Source organism: Candoia aspera, chromosome 2 (assembly GCF_035149785.1).
Source record: "Candoia aspera isolate rCanAsp1 chromosome 2, rCanAsp1.hap2, whole genome shotgun sequence".
NCBI classification, from domain to species: domain Eukaryota; kingdom Metazoa; phylum Chordata; class Lepidosauria; order Squamata; family Boidae; genus Candoia; species Candoia aspera.
Window position 1 is genome coordinate 73,848,096 of NC_086154.1, and position 14,143 is coordinate 73,862,238.

A 14,143-nucleotide genomic window follows, 5' to 3' on the forward strand; every position below is an offset into this window, starting at 1 on the left:
GCACTGTTTACTGCTTTCTGTGATGTCAATGCCTTACTGTTTCTAAGAAAACAAAAAACAGTTTTTGTATCTCATTTACAGTTATTTTCTGGCCATTTCCCTCCCTGCCGTTGTGAATTAAAGTCTTTTTTGAAAAATGCAGGGAAGACCTTGCTTTTCCAAAACTGTTGTATTAATGACCAAAAATATATGAAATTGGCATCATAAAATAATCACTTTCTAGTACAGTTAAGAAATATAAAAAAATATTTAAAACATATTTACATAATGCTGGCATGCAAATGCATAGCAACAAATGGAAGCCTTAAGCCAATGCTCTGCATTTGACCTTCCAATATATTTCATGTATCTTTCAGTTGCAGATCAGCCAAGAAATGGAATAGAAGTGGACCTTGTTTTCTGGCAGGAAAAAAAAAAGGGTCAGGAATCTGTATCAGTTCCACAGATAATGCAGAACTATGTGCAGCTCAGGAGAGGTTTAAAAAACCACAACGATGTGTTTAATACACTAGCAAAATATTTATTTTTTAATAATGACATAACAGAAGTGAAAGTTTTTTGGTGTGCCACAGTAATGGTAGTTAAAGAAAAATGGGATTAATGGGCTCTTTATACATCTCAATGCCAAAAAAAGAGAGAGGTTAGCATCAAATCTGAACTGTTCACCATTTAAACAAGTGTAAAACTTATAACCACCCCCAACATATATATAAAGAATTATAGTTTTAAAATCTATAAAAAGTAAAAAATATACACTCAGAAGATCTAACTCTTATTCAGTCTTTAATATAAAACTGTAAACATTTATTTACACAAAGAAAATGTGTAGAATAGAAAAACTGAGCACCCTTTCCATTTTATGGGGGTTTAGGAAGGCAGTGGATGTTGGACAGGCATAATTTTTTTCATGCCTCCTCACCAGCCCGTGACTGCAGCCTATAAATAAAACTGAGGCAACAGGCCAGGCGGTGGGGGGGGTGTCTTATTGCTCCGAAGCTGCAGCAAAGAGAAAGCACAAGTGCACATATTCATTTGTGAACTGCTGCTAGTGACTGAAGGACAGCACTGCACTTAGCCCCAGCTGGCTTCCAGGCTCAACGATCACCGCACAGCACATTTTCTTTCTACGTTATGCTACATTTTCAAATCCGAACAATTTTGTATCAACCGAAACCAACATCAGCCAAAATCAAGTTGCAGATATACCATGTATGACTTAAACTCTCGCATCTTAATTTAAAAGGGCGTTGTCGATCCGAAGTTATTCCAAGCTAATTTATTTAACCCGAAGGCATTTGGTACTCTTGAGATGTTACAGATTACAATTCCCATCAGTCGAGCCAGCACGGCAACTGTGTGTGGAATTACGGGGGTTGTAATCCAAAGTGTCTGGAAAGCCACAGGATGCTTATCCGTAGCTGCATGTGCTGCAGTGGACAAAATCACATGTAACTAAACCGAGACAGAGGGGAGATCATCTGCCTGTAGCTCTGGAAAAACAAAGCGTCCGTTAGGTTTTCTTCCGACCAAAATTCTAGTTGAGAAGTTGAACTAGAATGGTATAAAACTTGGGATTTTCTCACTGCACGTAAAGAAGAAATCAGCAGAATCCAAATAATTAAGAAGTACGAGGTCCCAAGTACCTCCAAAGAAAAAAAGAAAAAAGAAAAAAGAAGGCACACTGGTGCAAGATTTCCAAAACACGTAACAAATATACTTTATCTCCACTTCAAATCTCCTCCCCCAGGCCCCAACCGTTTTCCCGTGGTCAAAAAAAGCAGCTACAAAGATTACAATATTTTCCAGCTGACATTCATTTTGGATCAAATCTTTGATTAAACTGAATTCACTGAAAGTTTTAACTGAACTGCTGATTTATGGAAAAGATTAGTAAATTTAACTCTAGTCTAATTTACTTACAATATCAGTGACACCTATATTTTATTAAATTAACCAACTCTTATAAAATGACATTTTAAAAATATACACTCAATGCAATTTGCTTCGGTTTGGACATATCAGTAGTGGAACCACTCATTAACATGCAGCTTTCACCATTATCCCCCATCAATTGTCCATCAAGATAAAACACAAACTTCTCTTTAGCATGGCATGCTTAACTTGATCATGGATGGCAAACCATATACAATGCAACTAATGGGAAAAAATTAAATTAAAAGTAGTGTTAAAGCAGGTTGTTTTCCAAAGTGCACATTTGAGAAGAACACTGCAGATACAGTAAAATATTTTCCTATGGTTCATCTTCTTTAATCTCTTAACTGTTCCCCCATCTAAAATATCCCAGATTCAAATCTTTATATAAACGCTCCTGAATGTGTCTGATGCAAAGGAAATTCTTTGATTCTCAGTTGCAGGTGTTATGAAGTAAATTAAGAATCCTTATAACAGGAGGTAAATAGTCTTGTTCATTAAAGAACAAAACAAAACCCAGAGAAGGAACAGAGAGGTATCTATGCATCTAAAGCAACTTTCAAATTGATTACCTTTATAAACTAAAGGTTAAGGCAAAAGGTGGCTTGTTGGCAAGCAGAAATTCTTTTTGGTAACACATTAAAAATAATTCTTGTTTCCTTGCCATATAAGGAACTGATTTTACATATCCAGGAAACCATCTCCGTGGACAATGATGAATTAGCAGCATTTGTTTCATTGGAGATTAGTCTTTATATTTCTAAAGAGTCAATCACCATTTTCCCCAAAGGCTGTGGGAACCTCACAACTCAAGAATTTTTTAAGAAGTATAGTGTCTCCCCTGTCTTCCTGTGCCATTATTGCAAAATTTTCAGGTCAGTAACAACTCCCAAGGCACAAGACTTGCTTCATATGCTTGACAAAGACTAACTCATTCTATCCACATTGTATAGTATGCATGTGGCAACAAAAACACTGCTAAGTATAAATGCCCTCTGAATCAGACAGAGAAATAAGGTGTGGTTAATCCAACTCTAATTAATGAATGCAGGAAAGGAGATAGAAAAAGTGCACACACTTGATTTTAAGTCTGTTTCTCCAATTAAAAAAAAACCCTCTAAAAACCAAGAACTCCCCTTCCCCAATAGCAGAGTGCAAATTGCTTAGCTTAGTAAGCCATCAGCCAATTAAGACCAGGTTCCCCAGTTTAGGTCTATAGCAACCTGCTGCTGGAAAAGTTTTAACATTTAACCATCTCCAGCACAGAAACCCATTATCAGTTATTACTGTGAACGCTCATAACTGGTTTGCTAAGAATGTAGGCACACATTGATCAGAAGACTATCCTCTCTAAACTAGGGAGGATCCTACAAAGGAACAAGGGTTCTACACATTCTTTCCTTGAAAATAGTGGCAAGGTGATACTTTTGCTATTTAAAGGGCCAAAGTAAGATCAAGAAACCTATCAAGTACTGTCTGTAGGAAAGAATGACTTAACACTGAATATTTAAAGCCTAACCCTTGCTGGCTTACTTTCTGCAGCACAACTGCATGGGTTCACATTTAAGTCTTCAAATGCAAAACACTGGAAAAAGTTACATTTCTGATGGGCTGTTTGGGGTGCACACCAAACTGTACTGCTTACATATGTGGTGTTCCAGACACACTATAAAAACAAGCTTTCTTCCTATCAAACTGGTGCATCTTTTTCATGTTCTCAGACCCAGAAAGGAGCAACTCCAATACATTCCCTCTAAAGCCTGTGATACCACAGGTATTTGGTCCAAAGATAATTTGTAATAAAAAATTTGACTCAGGGAAGAAGAAAAAAACAAATCTCATTTCAGTGATTCCCTAACAACTCATCCAAATCATTCATCCACTCCTCTGAAGTCCTGTTTTTCAATAAAGTGTCTATGAGGTCTGTATCCCCAGTTAAGTTCTGTAGTCCATTACCTCCAGATGGGTTACTGTAGGCAAAAGGCAATTCCTGATTAGCTGTCCTCACTGGATAACCTTGAGTACAGTGTAGATTGGTTCTGTTGGATAGCTGCTGATTCTGATTCTGGCTAAAAGACAGATCTGGGACAGTTTGACTCATGCCTGGCAAGACCTGTTGTGACTGGACTGGTTGCTGAGTAGGAGGGTTTGTCCGCTGCTGGGCCCCTAAAGATGGCAGTATCTGTCCAGAGACAGCTGAATTCATGGATGCTATTGTCCTGCTGGTGTTGAGGCTTACCTGAGGCATTCCTTGGGCAAACTGTTGATTGGGCAACTTTAGGTGAGTCTGCTGCATATGGAAAGTGGAGCTGGCAGTAAACGTCCCTAAGCCACTATTTCGTGGAGCCTGATTGTTCATATTTGATATACCTTGATGCTGCCATGATGAATTTTGGGCCCCAATCGCTGGCATTCTTGCCATCTGAGGCTTGGATAATGTAGCATTTAGTGCTCCTTTATTCTGTTGGTGAGAAATGCTTGAATTTCCTAGGGTGTTCTGCCCATATCCAGCAGGAAGAGTAGAGCCTTGAGCCAAACTGGGTTGTCTTTGCATCTGTGCCTGACCATTGGCAGTTGGATTTGCATGCTGTGGGACCATTTGGGTCATTCCAGATGCCATGTTGTATAAACTACCTCGCTGAATATTCTGCAGACCAGTATATTGATTAACTGCTCGATCTTGTTGATTGCTGCTTGATGAGACAGAATTGTGCCCTGTTGCAATCTGAATCATGTTCTGATTCTGAGAGAATATTCGTGGACTGCTGGAGTTGGACTGGCCTAAATTATTTACCCCTGCCATTGCTGGAGATGAACCTGTAATACAAGATTTCCAACATTAGTGATTTTAAAAAATAACCCAAGACTTCTCAGAATATTTAAGTGCAACACTATACATATAGCACACAATACAGTAGTTTATAGCTATATTTAGGATTCGCTGGTTTAAATCCTGAAAACTCCTAGTGGGATGGGCTTCAGGAAGGTTATTTTTCTCCTTCTCCCTGCCAGCGTTCTGAATAGCCTCTTTTAAAGGTTGTGACTACCATGAATGGGATGGGCTGTGGCTCTGGAGGCTAAGGGAAGAAACCAAAAATTAAACAAAGGCAGCTTCACTGAGCATGTCTTTTCTTTTATCATAATGGCACACTTTGTGTGTCACACATATCTTTTGGTAATGAAACATGTATTTTTGTAAGATTAACTGGCCTAAATTATTGGTCAGTTCAATACAACTGATTAACCTGGAATACATTGTACAAAGACACAACCAACTATTTACACTGTTGACTTCTGTTCCAACTACTTCTCTGGACTTGCTGTTTAAATCTGTTCCAATTTACACTACTGTATTACATTCCTCTACATATGAGTCAAGTCACTATTAGCCATCCTTACACTCCTTTATATATAGGAACGCATGATCTCAAACGGAACCATGCATGGATATAACTCCAGTGCTTTTCATAATTGCAGCAGTTATTTCAGTACTTGATGCAATAGTGAGAATTCCAAAAGCATTTGAAAAGGATGTGCCATGGCTAGGACCGTACTCATGGTGAGAAAAACACCTGTGTTAACCAGCTCTTAGTTACTAAGGCAAATGGGACTGCAGCTAATGCCAGAGTGCATGGAAGATAGCCCATACAACCTATTTGTCCTCTACTCCACTTTCTTGAAACCAGAACCTAGAAGTTGTGAAGCCCACCTAAACAGTGGGGATTACTGCATAAGCCACACTAGGGAGCAGGAATAATCTACTACTTTTCATGCAGTTGTATTTCATCTACAGCCTTATACAGTACTGCTTCGCAACTATTCAGAAGAGTTCCAATACTGTGGAAAAGGATTCACATGGTACAGGGGTAACAGGAATTGTAGAGATAAAGAGCAGTTGTGCAAACCACTTCCTGCTTGTACAACCTATGGATATCCTAGCTATGAAATATATATTGTTAAGTTCTGTGAGAGAGCAGGGATATTTGTAATGATTAAATATGCAAAACAATATTACAGGTAATCCTTGTTGAACAACCACTTGTTCAGAGACTGTTCAAAGTAATGACAGCACTGAATGAGAGGACTAACAACTGGTCCCCGTAGTTGTGGTCGTTGCAGCATCCCCACGGTCACGTTACTGCAATCTGGGTGCTCAGCAACCAGCTTGCAGTTGCAATTTTGCAGCATCCTGTGATCACCATTTGCAACCTTCCCTGCTGGCTTCTGACAAGCAAAGTCAGTGGGGAAGCTGGCAGGAGGTTACAAATGGCGATCACGTGACCACGGGATGCTGTGACCACGCAGGATTTGCCTAACGATGGCAACTGAGACTGCCGGAACTGCTGTTGTAAGTCGGTGTGATCATGTGATGTCATGCATTATGACGTGTCACTTAGCAATGGAGTTCCCGGTCCCAATCGGTAAATGAGGACTACCAGTATTGGACAAAGTTAGCTGGGACATTGACACAGGCATTTTGGTAACAACGAAGGATGAAGCAGTACTGAGCCTGGTGCGTCGTCTTCTATTACAAATTCAAGCATTTATTTCCGAGTGCTACAACTTAGTCCACAACTAGGAAAGAGAGGTTAACAAAAGAGGCAACGTTATACAAATCTCTTGTTACTGCGTGTTTGTTTACAACTACCAAACAAGGGCACACAGAGAGATAATAATAGTGCATTTTCTTCCATTCAAGAGGTGATTTCAAAAGAACTATTCATGTAGAAGGTTCTGTCCTTGTATGTAGCTACTGCTGTCCCATACTGAAAAGTTAACTTAGAATGAACACAGCTTAAACATTCTTAGAAAATAAACAGGATTGTGACAACTATAATTATCCCAAAGAACATCCTTCTCAGTTTGTCTCAGCTTCCAAAATGAGTGGTTTGCCTAAACCAATATTCTTGAGGGTTAACAAGAACAGAATCAGTTAATATTACAGAAATATTAACAGTGTCCCAAACAATGTAACATTATTCACACATGCTGCAGTGATTTGTTACTTTTGTGGAACACTGCTTTTAAAAACCCTAAGAATTTAAAAGCATGACATTTACTATCTGTGGACTTGATTCCTGCCCTCTTGGCTCCTGCAAGGATCTGGGGAAGGGGATACAACAACTTGTATCTGGGAGACGGCACTGCCCACAGCCTTGAAAGAGGCTGAGTGGTGTGTCCTTTACTCAAGCAGCTCTCCCTGGATCTTGCTAGTTTTGATAACTATCACCCAGTCTTTAACCTTCCCTTTTGTTGAGTGAGTGGTGGGGATCCAGCTGCAGAGTGCCTTGGGGAAGCAAATTGTCCAGACCTTCTTAAGTCAGGTTTCAGGCCTGGACTGAATACTGAATGGCCTTGGTGGATAATCTTTTCTGGGACCTGAGCAGGTGTAGGGCATCCCACTGACCATGGAATCCTTCTGGACTACATGCAAAGGCTGGAGATTGGAGGTTCTGTTTTGGAGTGATTCCACTCTTTTCTGAGTAGGCACTTCCAGTTGGTGATTGTGGGGGAGGAGAAACTGATCTAGTGGCTACTCTGTGTTTGATTCTCTCCACTCTGCTATTTAAGATGTACATAATGCTACCTGGGGAGATCTTGTCCTGGTATCTGGAGGCTGTCAGGCTCTGGATGAGAGAAAACAAGCTTAAATTGAACCCAAAGAAGATGAAATTGCTATTTGTTCACTGTGGCCCTCTGTCACCTCTAATGGTACAACTGCCCCTGACAGAGCAAGGCCATGTTTGGGGGATCTTCTTGGATGCATAGCACCAGCTAGAAAGGCAGCTGGAGGTCATGGTCAGGAGGTCCTTTGCTCAACTTCCACTGGTATGCCCATTATACCCCTACCTGGAGCACAAGGACTTTGTTACAGTGACTAATGCCCTTGTCACTGCTCACTTAGACTATAATGCACATTAGATGGGGCTGTCTTCAAAGAACACTTGGAAACTCCAATTGATCCAGAATTGGTGGCTTGCATGTTGGCAAGCATTCAGTACAATAAGTATATTACACCAAGTTTGCAGACCCTGCATTGGTTGCCAGTAGGTTTCCAAGAACATTGCAAAGTCCTAGTTTTAACCTATAAAATCGTTCCTTTTATGGCTTCTGACAAGCAAAGTCAGTGGGGAAGCTGGCAGGAGATTGCAAATGGCAATCATGTACCTTCAGGATTAACTTCTCCAACCAGAAAATGTATCTCCTTGATTCATCCAAGACATCTCTCTCAGGAGAAGCTGTTGGTAGTGCAGGAAGTTTGGGGGGGGGGATGGAAATATCTAGTATTCTCATCTTTGATAAAAGATTGACTCATTTGTTAACAGCTTTGTGGAAGCTAGTTAAAATCTAATTATCTCGGAGGCATCCCAGCTGAACTGTTCAAAATCTTGCAAAATGATGCTGTCAAGGTAATGCATGCTATATGCCAGCAAATTTGGAAAACAAGAATGGCCATCAGATTGGAAAAAATCAACTTATATCCCCATACCAAAAAAGGAAAACACTAAAGAATGTTCAAACTATCGAACAGTGGCACTCATTTCACATGCCAGTAAGATAATGCTCAAGATCCTGCAAGGTAGACTTCAGCAATTCATGGAGCGAGAATTGCCAGATGTACAAGCTGGGTTTAGAAAAGGCAGAGGAACTAGGGACCAAATTGCTAATATCCGCTGGATAACGGAAAAAGCCAGGGAGTTTCAGAAAAACATCTATTTCTGTTTTATTGACTATTCTAAAGCCTTTGACTGTGTGGACCATAACAAATTGTGGCACGTTCTTAGTGGTATGGGGATACCAAGTCATCTTGTCTGCCTCCTGAAGAATCTGTATAACGACCAAGGAGCAACAGTAAGAACAGACCACGGAACAACGGACTGGTTTAAGATTGGGAAAGGAGTACGGCAGGGCTGTATCCTCTCACCCTACCTATTCCACTTGTATGCAGAACACATCATGCAACATGCTGGGCTTGAGGAATCCAAGGCTGGAGTTAAAATCGCTGGAAGAAACATTAACAATCTCAGATATGCAGATGATACCACTTTGATGGCTGAAAGTGAAGAGGAACTGAGGAGTCTTATGATGAAGGTGAAAGAAGAAAGTGCAAAAGCTGGCTTGCAGCTAAACCTCAAAAAAACCAAGATTATGGCAACCAGCTTGATTGATAACTGGCAAATAGAGGGAGAAAATGTAGAAGCAGTGAAAGACTTTGTATTTCTAGGTGTGAAGATTACTGCAGATGCTGACTGCAGTCAGGAAATCAGAAGACGCTTAATCCTTGGGAGAAGAGCAATGACAAATCTCGATAAAATAGTTAAGAGCAGAGACATCACACGGACAACAAAGGTCCGCATAGTTAAAGCAATGGTGTTCCCTGTAGTAACATATGGCTGCGAGAGCTGGACCATAAGGAAGGCTGAGAGAAGATAGTTGCTTTGGAACTGTGGTGTTGGAGGAAAATTCTGAGTGTGCCTTGGACTGCAAGAAGATCAAACCAGTCCATCCTCCAGGAAATAAAGCCAGACTGCTCACTTGAGGGAATATTAAAGGCAAAACTGAAATACTTTGGCCACATAATGAGAAGACAGGACACCCTGGAGAAGATGCTGATGCTAGGGAGAGTGGAAGGCAAAAGGAAGAGGGGCTGACCAAGGGCAAGGTGGATGGATGATATTCTAGAGGTGACGGATGAATAAACAACAAATCTCGGAGGGCTTTTGGGTGAAGGTCACGTTGTCAGAGCTGTTGTTATGTGATTTTATTAACTTGACTAATCAATCTATTTTATTGTGGACATTTTAGTTGGTCTATTTTATAACTGTTGTCTCCTAATGGTTATTAGGAGTCACACGTTGTAATGGCGCATATGTTTAATAAATAAAATCAGAGTATAAGACTATAAATTTTGACTGCAAAAGAGCATTTTAAATGTAACTCATGTCTCTCCCAGGCAGTCCTTCAACCTTTCAATCTTCAACCCTTCAACCCCACATCCCACTTTACCTGTGAACTGGCCAACCTGCTGTTGGTATGCATTTTGTGTCTGATCTTGATACTGAGGAGGTGGTCGAGTCAAATGCCTCTGGAGTTGTTGTTCCTGATGATGCCTTTGTTTCTCCTAAAATGGGGAGATCCAGATTATCACAAGAATGTCTCTCCATACAGACTATTGGATGTAAAGTTTTACTGTTGCACAAACCAATCACTGCTTTAGTTTTAATACCGTAACACTAAATTTTGGAAAAAAAATGCTACTTCTGTGTATGTAAAATGTAATGTGTGCTCTTTAAAACATGAAAGCAAAAGGGATCAGAAAATGTTCTGGGGAAAAAACTTTATGTGACAATATAGTTAATGTAAAGGAATTAACATAAACATTCCTTGGGTCAAGCTTGATTTGGAATGACTGCCTTCATGCAGTTCTCTTAGTAGAGTTTTGGAAGTGGTTTGCCACTGCCTTCTTCCAGGATTTTTTTTCAACTTCCCAGTCAAGTCAAAAGCCCTGGTATTCCCAGATAGTCCCCCATCCAAGTACTAACCCTGACTGACCATGTATGAAGTCCTAACACATCCAAATATCCAGAAGTACCAAGGAGGCCACTTCATCCTGTCCTCCAGTAAGCCTAAAAGTTTGAGTTGATACCTAACATTTATGAAGCTGAAAGTAAATATTACTCCGTTTATACAATGAATGTCAGCCCCTTGTTTGACATTCCCTCTATCTTTCCATTACAAGTAGTCCTCACTACCACTTGTTCAATGACCATTTGAAGTTGCAACAGCGCTGAATGAGTGGTACTTATGACCAGTCCTTGAAGTTCCAGCTGTCGCAGTGCCCCCACCGTCACATGATTGTGATTCGGGTGCTTGGCAACTGGCTTGCACTTATGACCGTTGCAGCATCCCATGGTCATGTGATCTCCATTTGCGACCTTCCCTGCTGGCTTCCCACAAGCCAAGTCAATGGGGAAGCTGGCAAGGAAGGTCACAAGTCACTCCCATAAGTCACTCCGGCCTCCCTGTACTGTGCCATCTGCCCCCTTGGCCTCAGTGCGCTCACACTGTGCCATCTACCCCATGGCCTCCCTGTGCTTGCGCTGCACCACCCACCCTTGGCCTTCCTACGCTTGTACCCTGCCCCACCATCCATCCCCAGCTTTCCTGTGCTCATGCACAGCCTGCCCTTCCAGGGCCGCCTCCCTTGCTTAATGACCCACATGTCTTGAGTTATGGCAGCAACCAGGACAGCTGGGATTACTGTCACTAAGCCATGCAGTCATGTGATGTTGTGCTTTATGACCACATTGCTTAGCGATGGCAATCCTAGTCTCAATTGTTGTCGTTACCTCAGGACTACCTGTACTGCACGTGTTAGGACAATTTATTTACTCTGCAAATGTTTCTCTCATCCTAACTTTCTTGCACAGCTATTAAGAAAAATAGTCTCTTCATTGCAAAAGGCACATATCTTGACTTCATTTCAAGAAAATGTTCAAATGAGACCTATCAGTCTCTGGTTTCATACCTGAACCACAGAACTGCTTAACAGAAACAGTAATAATTACTACATTTGGTACAGGGAACTGTCCTCCTAGCCTGTTATTTTGTATTTGCTCTTCAGAAAATTGTACAGAATCTTATCCACTTTCTTATGTAACATCCATCCCTTTATCTTATGATTGTCCAGTTATCATTTGTTGTTCAAGAAACAAGTCAAGTCACAAGAAATCCCAATACCACTGCCTTTCAAACTCATAAAAAAGTAATGGTGCCCTCAGAGTTCACTAACAAAACTATGACAACTAATTAAACATTGCTATGCTGCTTTTAGCTACAGTACAAAAATCCATGTTCATAATTTTTCTTATAGAGGCTACAAAAATTAAAACATTGAATACTCATGGTTTTTAACTAGGAATGTAACCTAAGTTTAAATATTGTTTCATACATTTTAAAACAATGTATAAATTCATTCATACAAAACAATTTAGCCATTTCAAAATAAAATATTTCAAATATTACTTCTCTGTGAGATGGGACTTACAAACCACCTTGTGAAAATAATACAGTTCTCTTTATTGAAAATGCTAAAGGCAATTTCTAAATGCAACGATAGATGGAGGGGATCACAATTGGTACTGGCCATCTTTCTCAACAACTATCACCTTAATCAATCTCCTTTCTTACTGATTATGATTTTCCCTATCCATCTGAAAAATCTGGAGGAACAAGCAGATTTTGCAATAAAATCTTAGCACTTGCAGTAATCTTATTCATATTCTAGCCAGTGAACCCTTCCCTTCTCCATAATTTCCCTTCCTGCACCTAGGATTACTTGTGCCTGCTCTGCATTCCATGGGCACTGAACAAAGAATCTTCACTGGGCTGTTTTTGAGCTGTTCACTCCTAAAGTTTCTTCTTTTCTGTTTCTTAACACCTCCTTTATCAGTGGAAAAGTGCCACTGTGGCTACATAAGGATCCACACTCATCTCTAAATTCTGGAAAGAGGGAACATTTAGCCATTAATAAAGAGAAAAAGTAGCTGATGTAAGAGCAGAAGGAAAAGCTATCCTATTTATTTTTTATTATTGAATGTATACCCTGCCTTTCTGTTTAGACCAATTTTCAAGGTAGCTCACAACGATAAGCAACTCTCCCCCTGCATGTGTGACTGCAATTCTCCCTAATCCTTTCTGAATTAAGGGCATGTGTTTGAGGGGGCGGCTGGGAAGCCTACAGAATCTGCAATAGGTAGAACTAGGCTGCTCTCACTTGGTAAACATAATACGCAACCTGATTATTTAACATAATCATGTACTGAACATTCCACTCCACTGACACAGCCTTTGTCACTGCAACGTTTTACCTGTTCGGCAAGAAGTTGCCTGTGTCCCATTAGAAACTGTTTCTGTTGTTCCATTAACAACTGCTTTTGTTGCTGCTTATGGTCTAGTAGCATCTGGTGCTGCTTCATTACAGCTGCTTGCTGTTGACTGTTGAGATAAGCTGCATTACCATGGTTACTTGCCATGGAAACACTGGGAGGCTGTGCATTTACACCAGTGCCAGGAACAGAAACAGGAATGCGAGGAACACCAGCAGAATGATTCTGATCCTACAAAAGCAGAGACAGATATTGGATAAGCAGCAAAGACATAACTTGAGAAATGCAATATTAAGTCTCTACATTTTTAATGACCACATTAATGGAAAACTTCACCAGTGTTCACTACTGCACAGCTGTTCATGAGAAAGTATAATCTAGCATAACTTTGTTTCTAAGTGAAATGAGCCAAGGTGTATGAAACCGCTTACATAGAAGAGCTGCCACCTAGAGGCAATTTGAAGAAGCTTCACTGTGAGAAGCAGTTCAAAAAGGATCAACTTCCAGATAGACTCATTCCTTCAGTAGGGAAAAAAATATTTTACTTAAAACATAAATACTGAAACTTTTCAAATAGATTCCTATCTCTAGTTTTAATTAGGACAATCCTTCTTAAAACTGGCCATTACAATTATAGATTAATATGGCTAAGACTTGAATACCCGTAGAGTACAGGTTCCAACAATTCAGCTCAGGCAGAAGTCATTCACAGGCAATATCAGATTCTTAGTTGATGCAACTACTTTGGCTCAAAATCACTGTTATTTTGGCTTTAAATCAAATCAAATTTTATTTTATAGCCAAAACAAAACAAAACAAAACTAGAAATATAATCCAGACCTAACATTAGATAAAACAGTTTAACAGATAAAATATTTGAAAAATATTACATGATACAGCCCAACTCACTGATTTGTTACTAAAGACCTTGTTTTTATAACCATAGTTAAAAATCTGGCTGTTGCCACTGTGATCTCAGGATTTTCATCTGCAAGTAAAATTTTTACATACTCAGAAGTAACTCAGAAGTAACCCTTCCTGGTTTAGATTTTAAAACAGGCCAGATAATTTCCTGCCAAAGACTGTTACAAAATTCACAATGCAATAAAATATCATCCACCGTTTCAGGATCAGGATCATTACAGGGACAAAATCTTTGAGAGGTGGGAATTTTTTGAAATCTACTATACAGCATATTTGATGGCGATACATTTAATCTGGCTTTTGAGAAAGCTATTCTGTATTTACTTAAGTACAAGCTATCCCAATATTTAGGGAGTTGAAAAATGTATCTGTAATAAATGCCAAAAGTTACAGGTGAA

The 14,143-nt window shown here is 39.9% G+C and overlaps 1 protein-coding gene across 2 annotated transcripts in view; it reads right to left on the reverse strand.

Moving 5' to 3' along the window:
* Positions 1–499: 499 nt before the first annotated feature.
* The window catches only part of MAML1 (mastermind like transcriptional coactivator 1), a 49,030-nt gene continuing 35,386 nt past the window's right edge, over positions 500–14,143 (reverse strand). For both annotated transcript variants that reach the window (XM_063292223.1, XM_063292222.1), the window contains exons 3-5: positions 12,804–13,052; positions 9,940–10,054; positions 500–4,749 (exon numbers count right to left, since the gene is read on the reverse strand). In XM_063292223.1, coding sequence (XP_063148293.1) covers positions 3,776–4,749; positions 9,940–10,054; positions 12,804–13,052 — 1,338 coding nt within the window. In that variant the 3' untranslated portion in view covers positions 500–3,775. The remainder of the gene's footprint in view (positions 4,750–9,939; positions 10,055–12,803; positions 13,053–14,143) is intronic.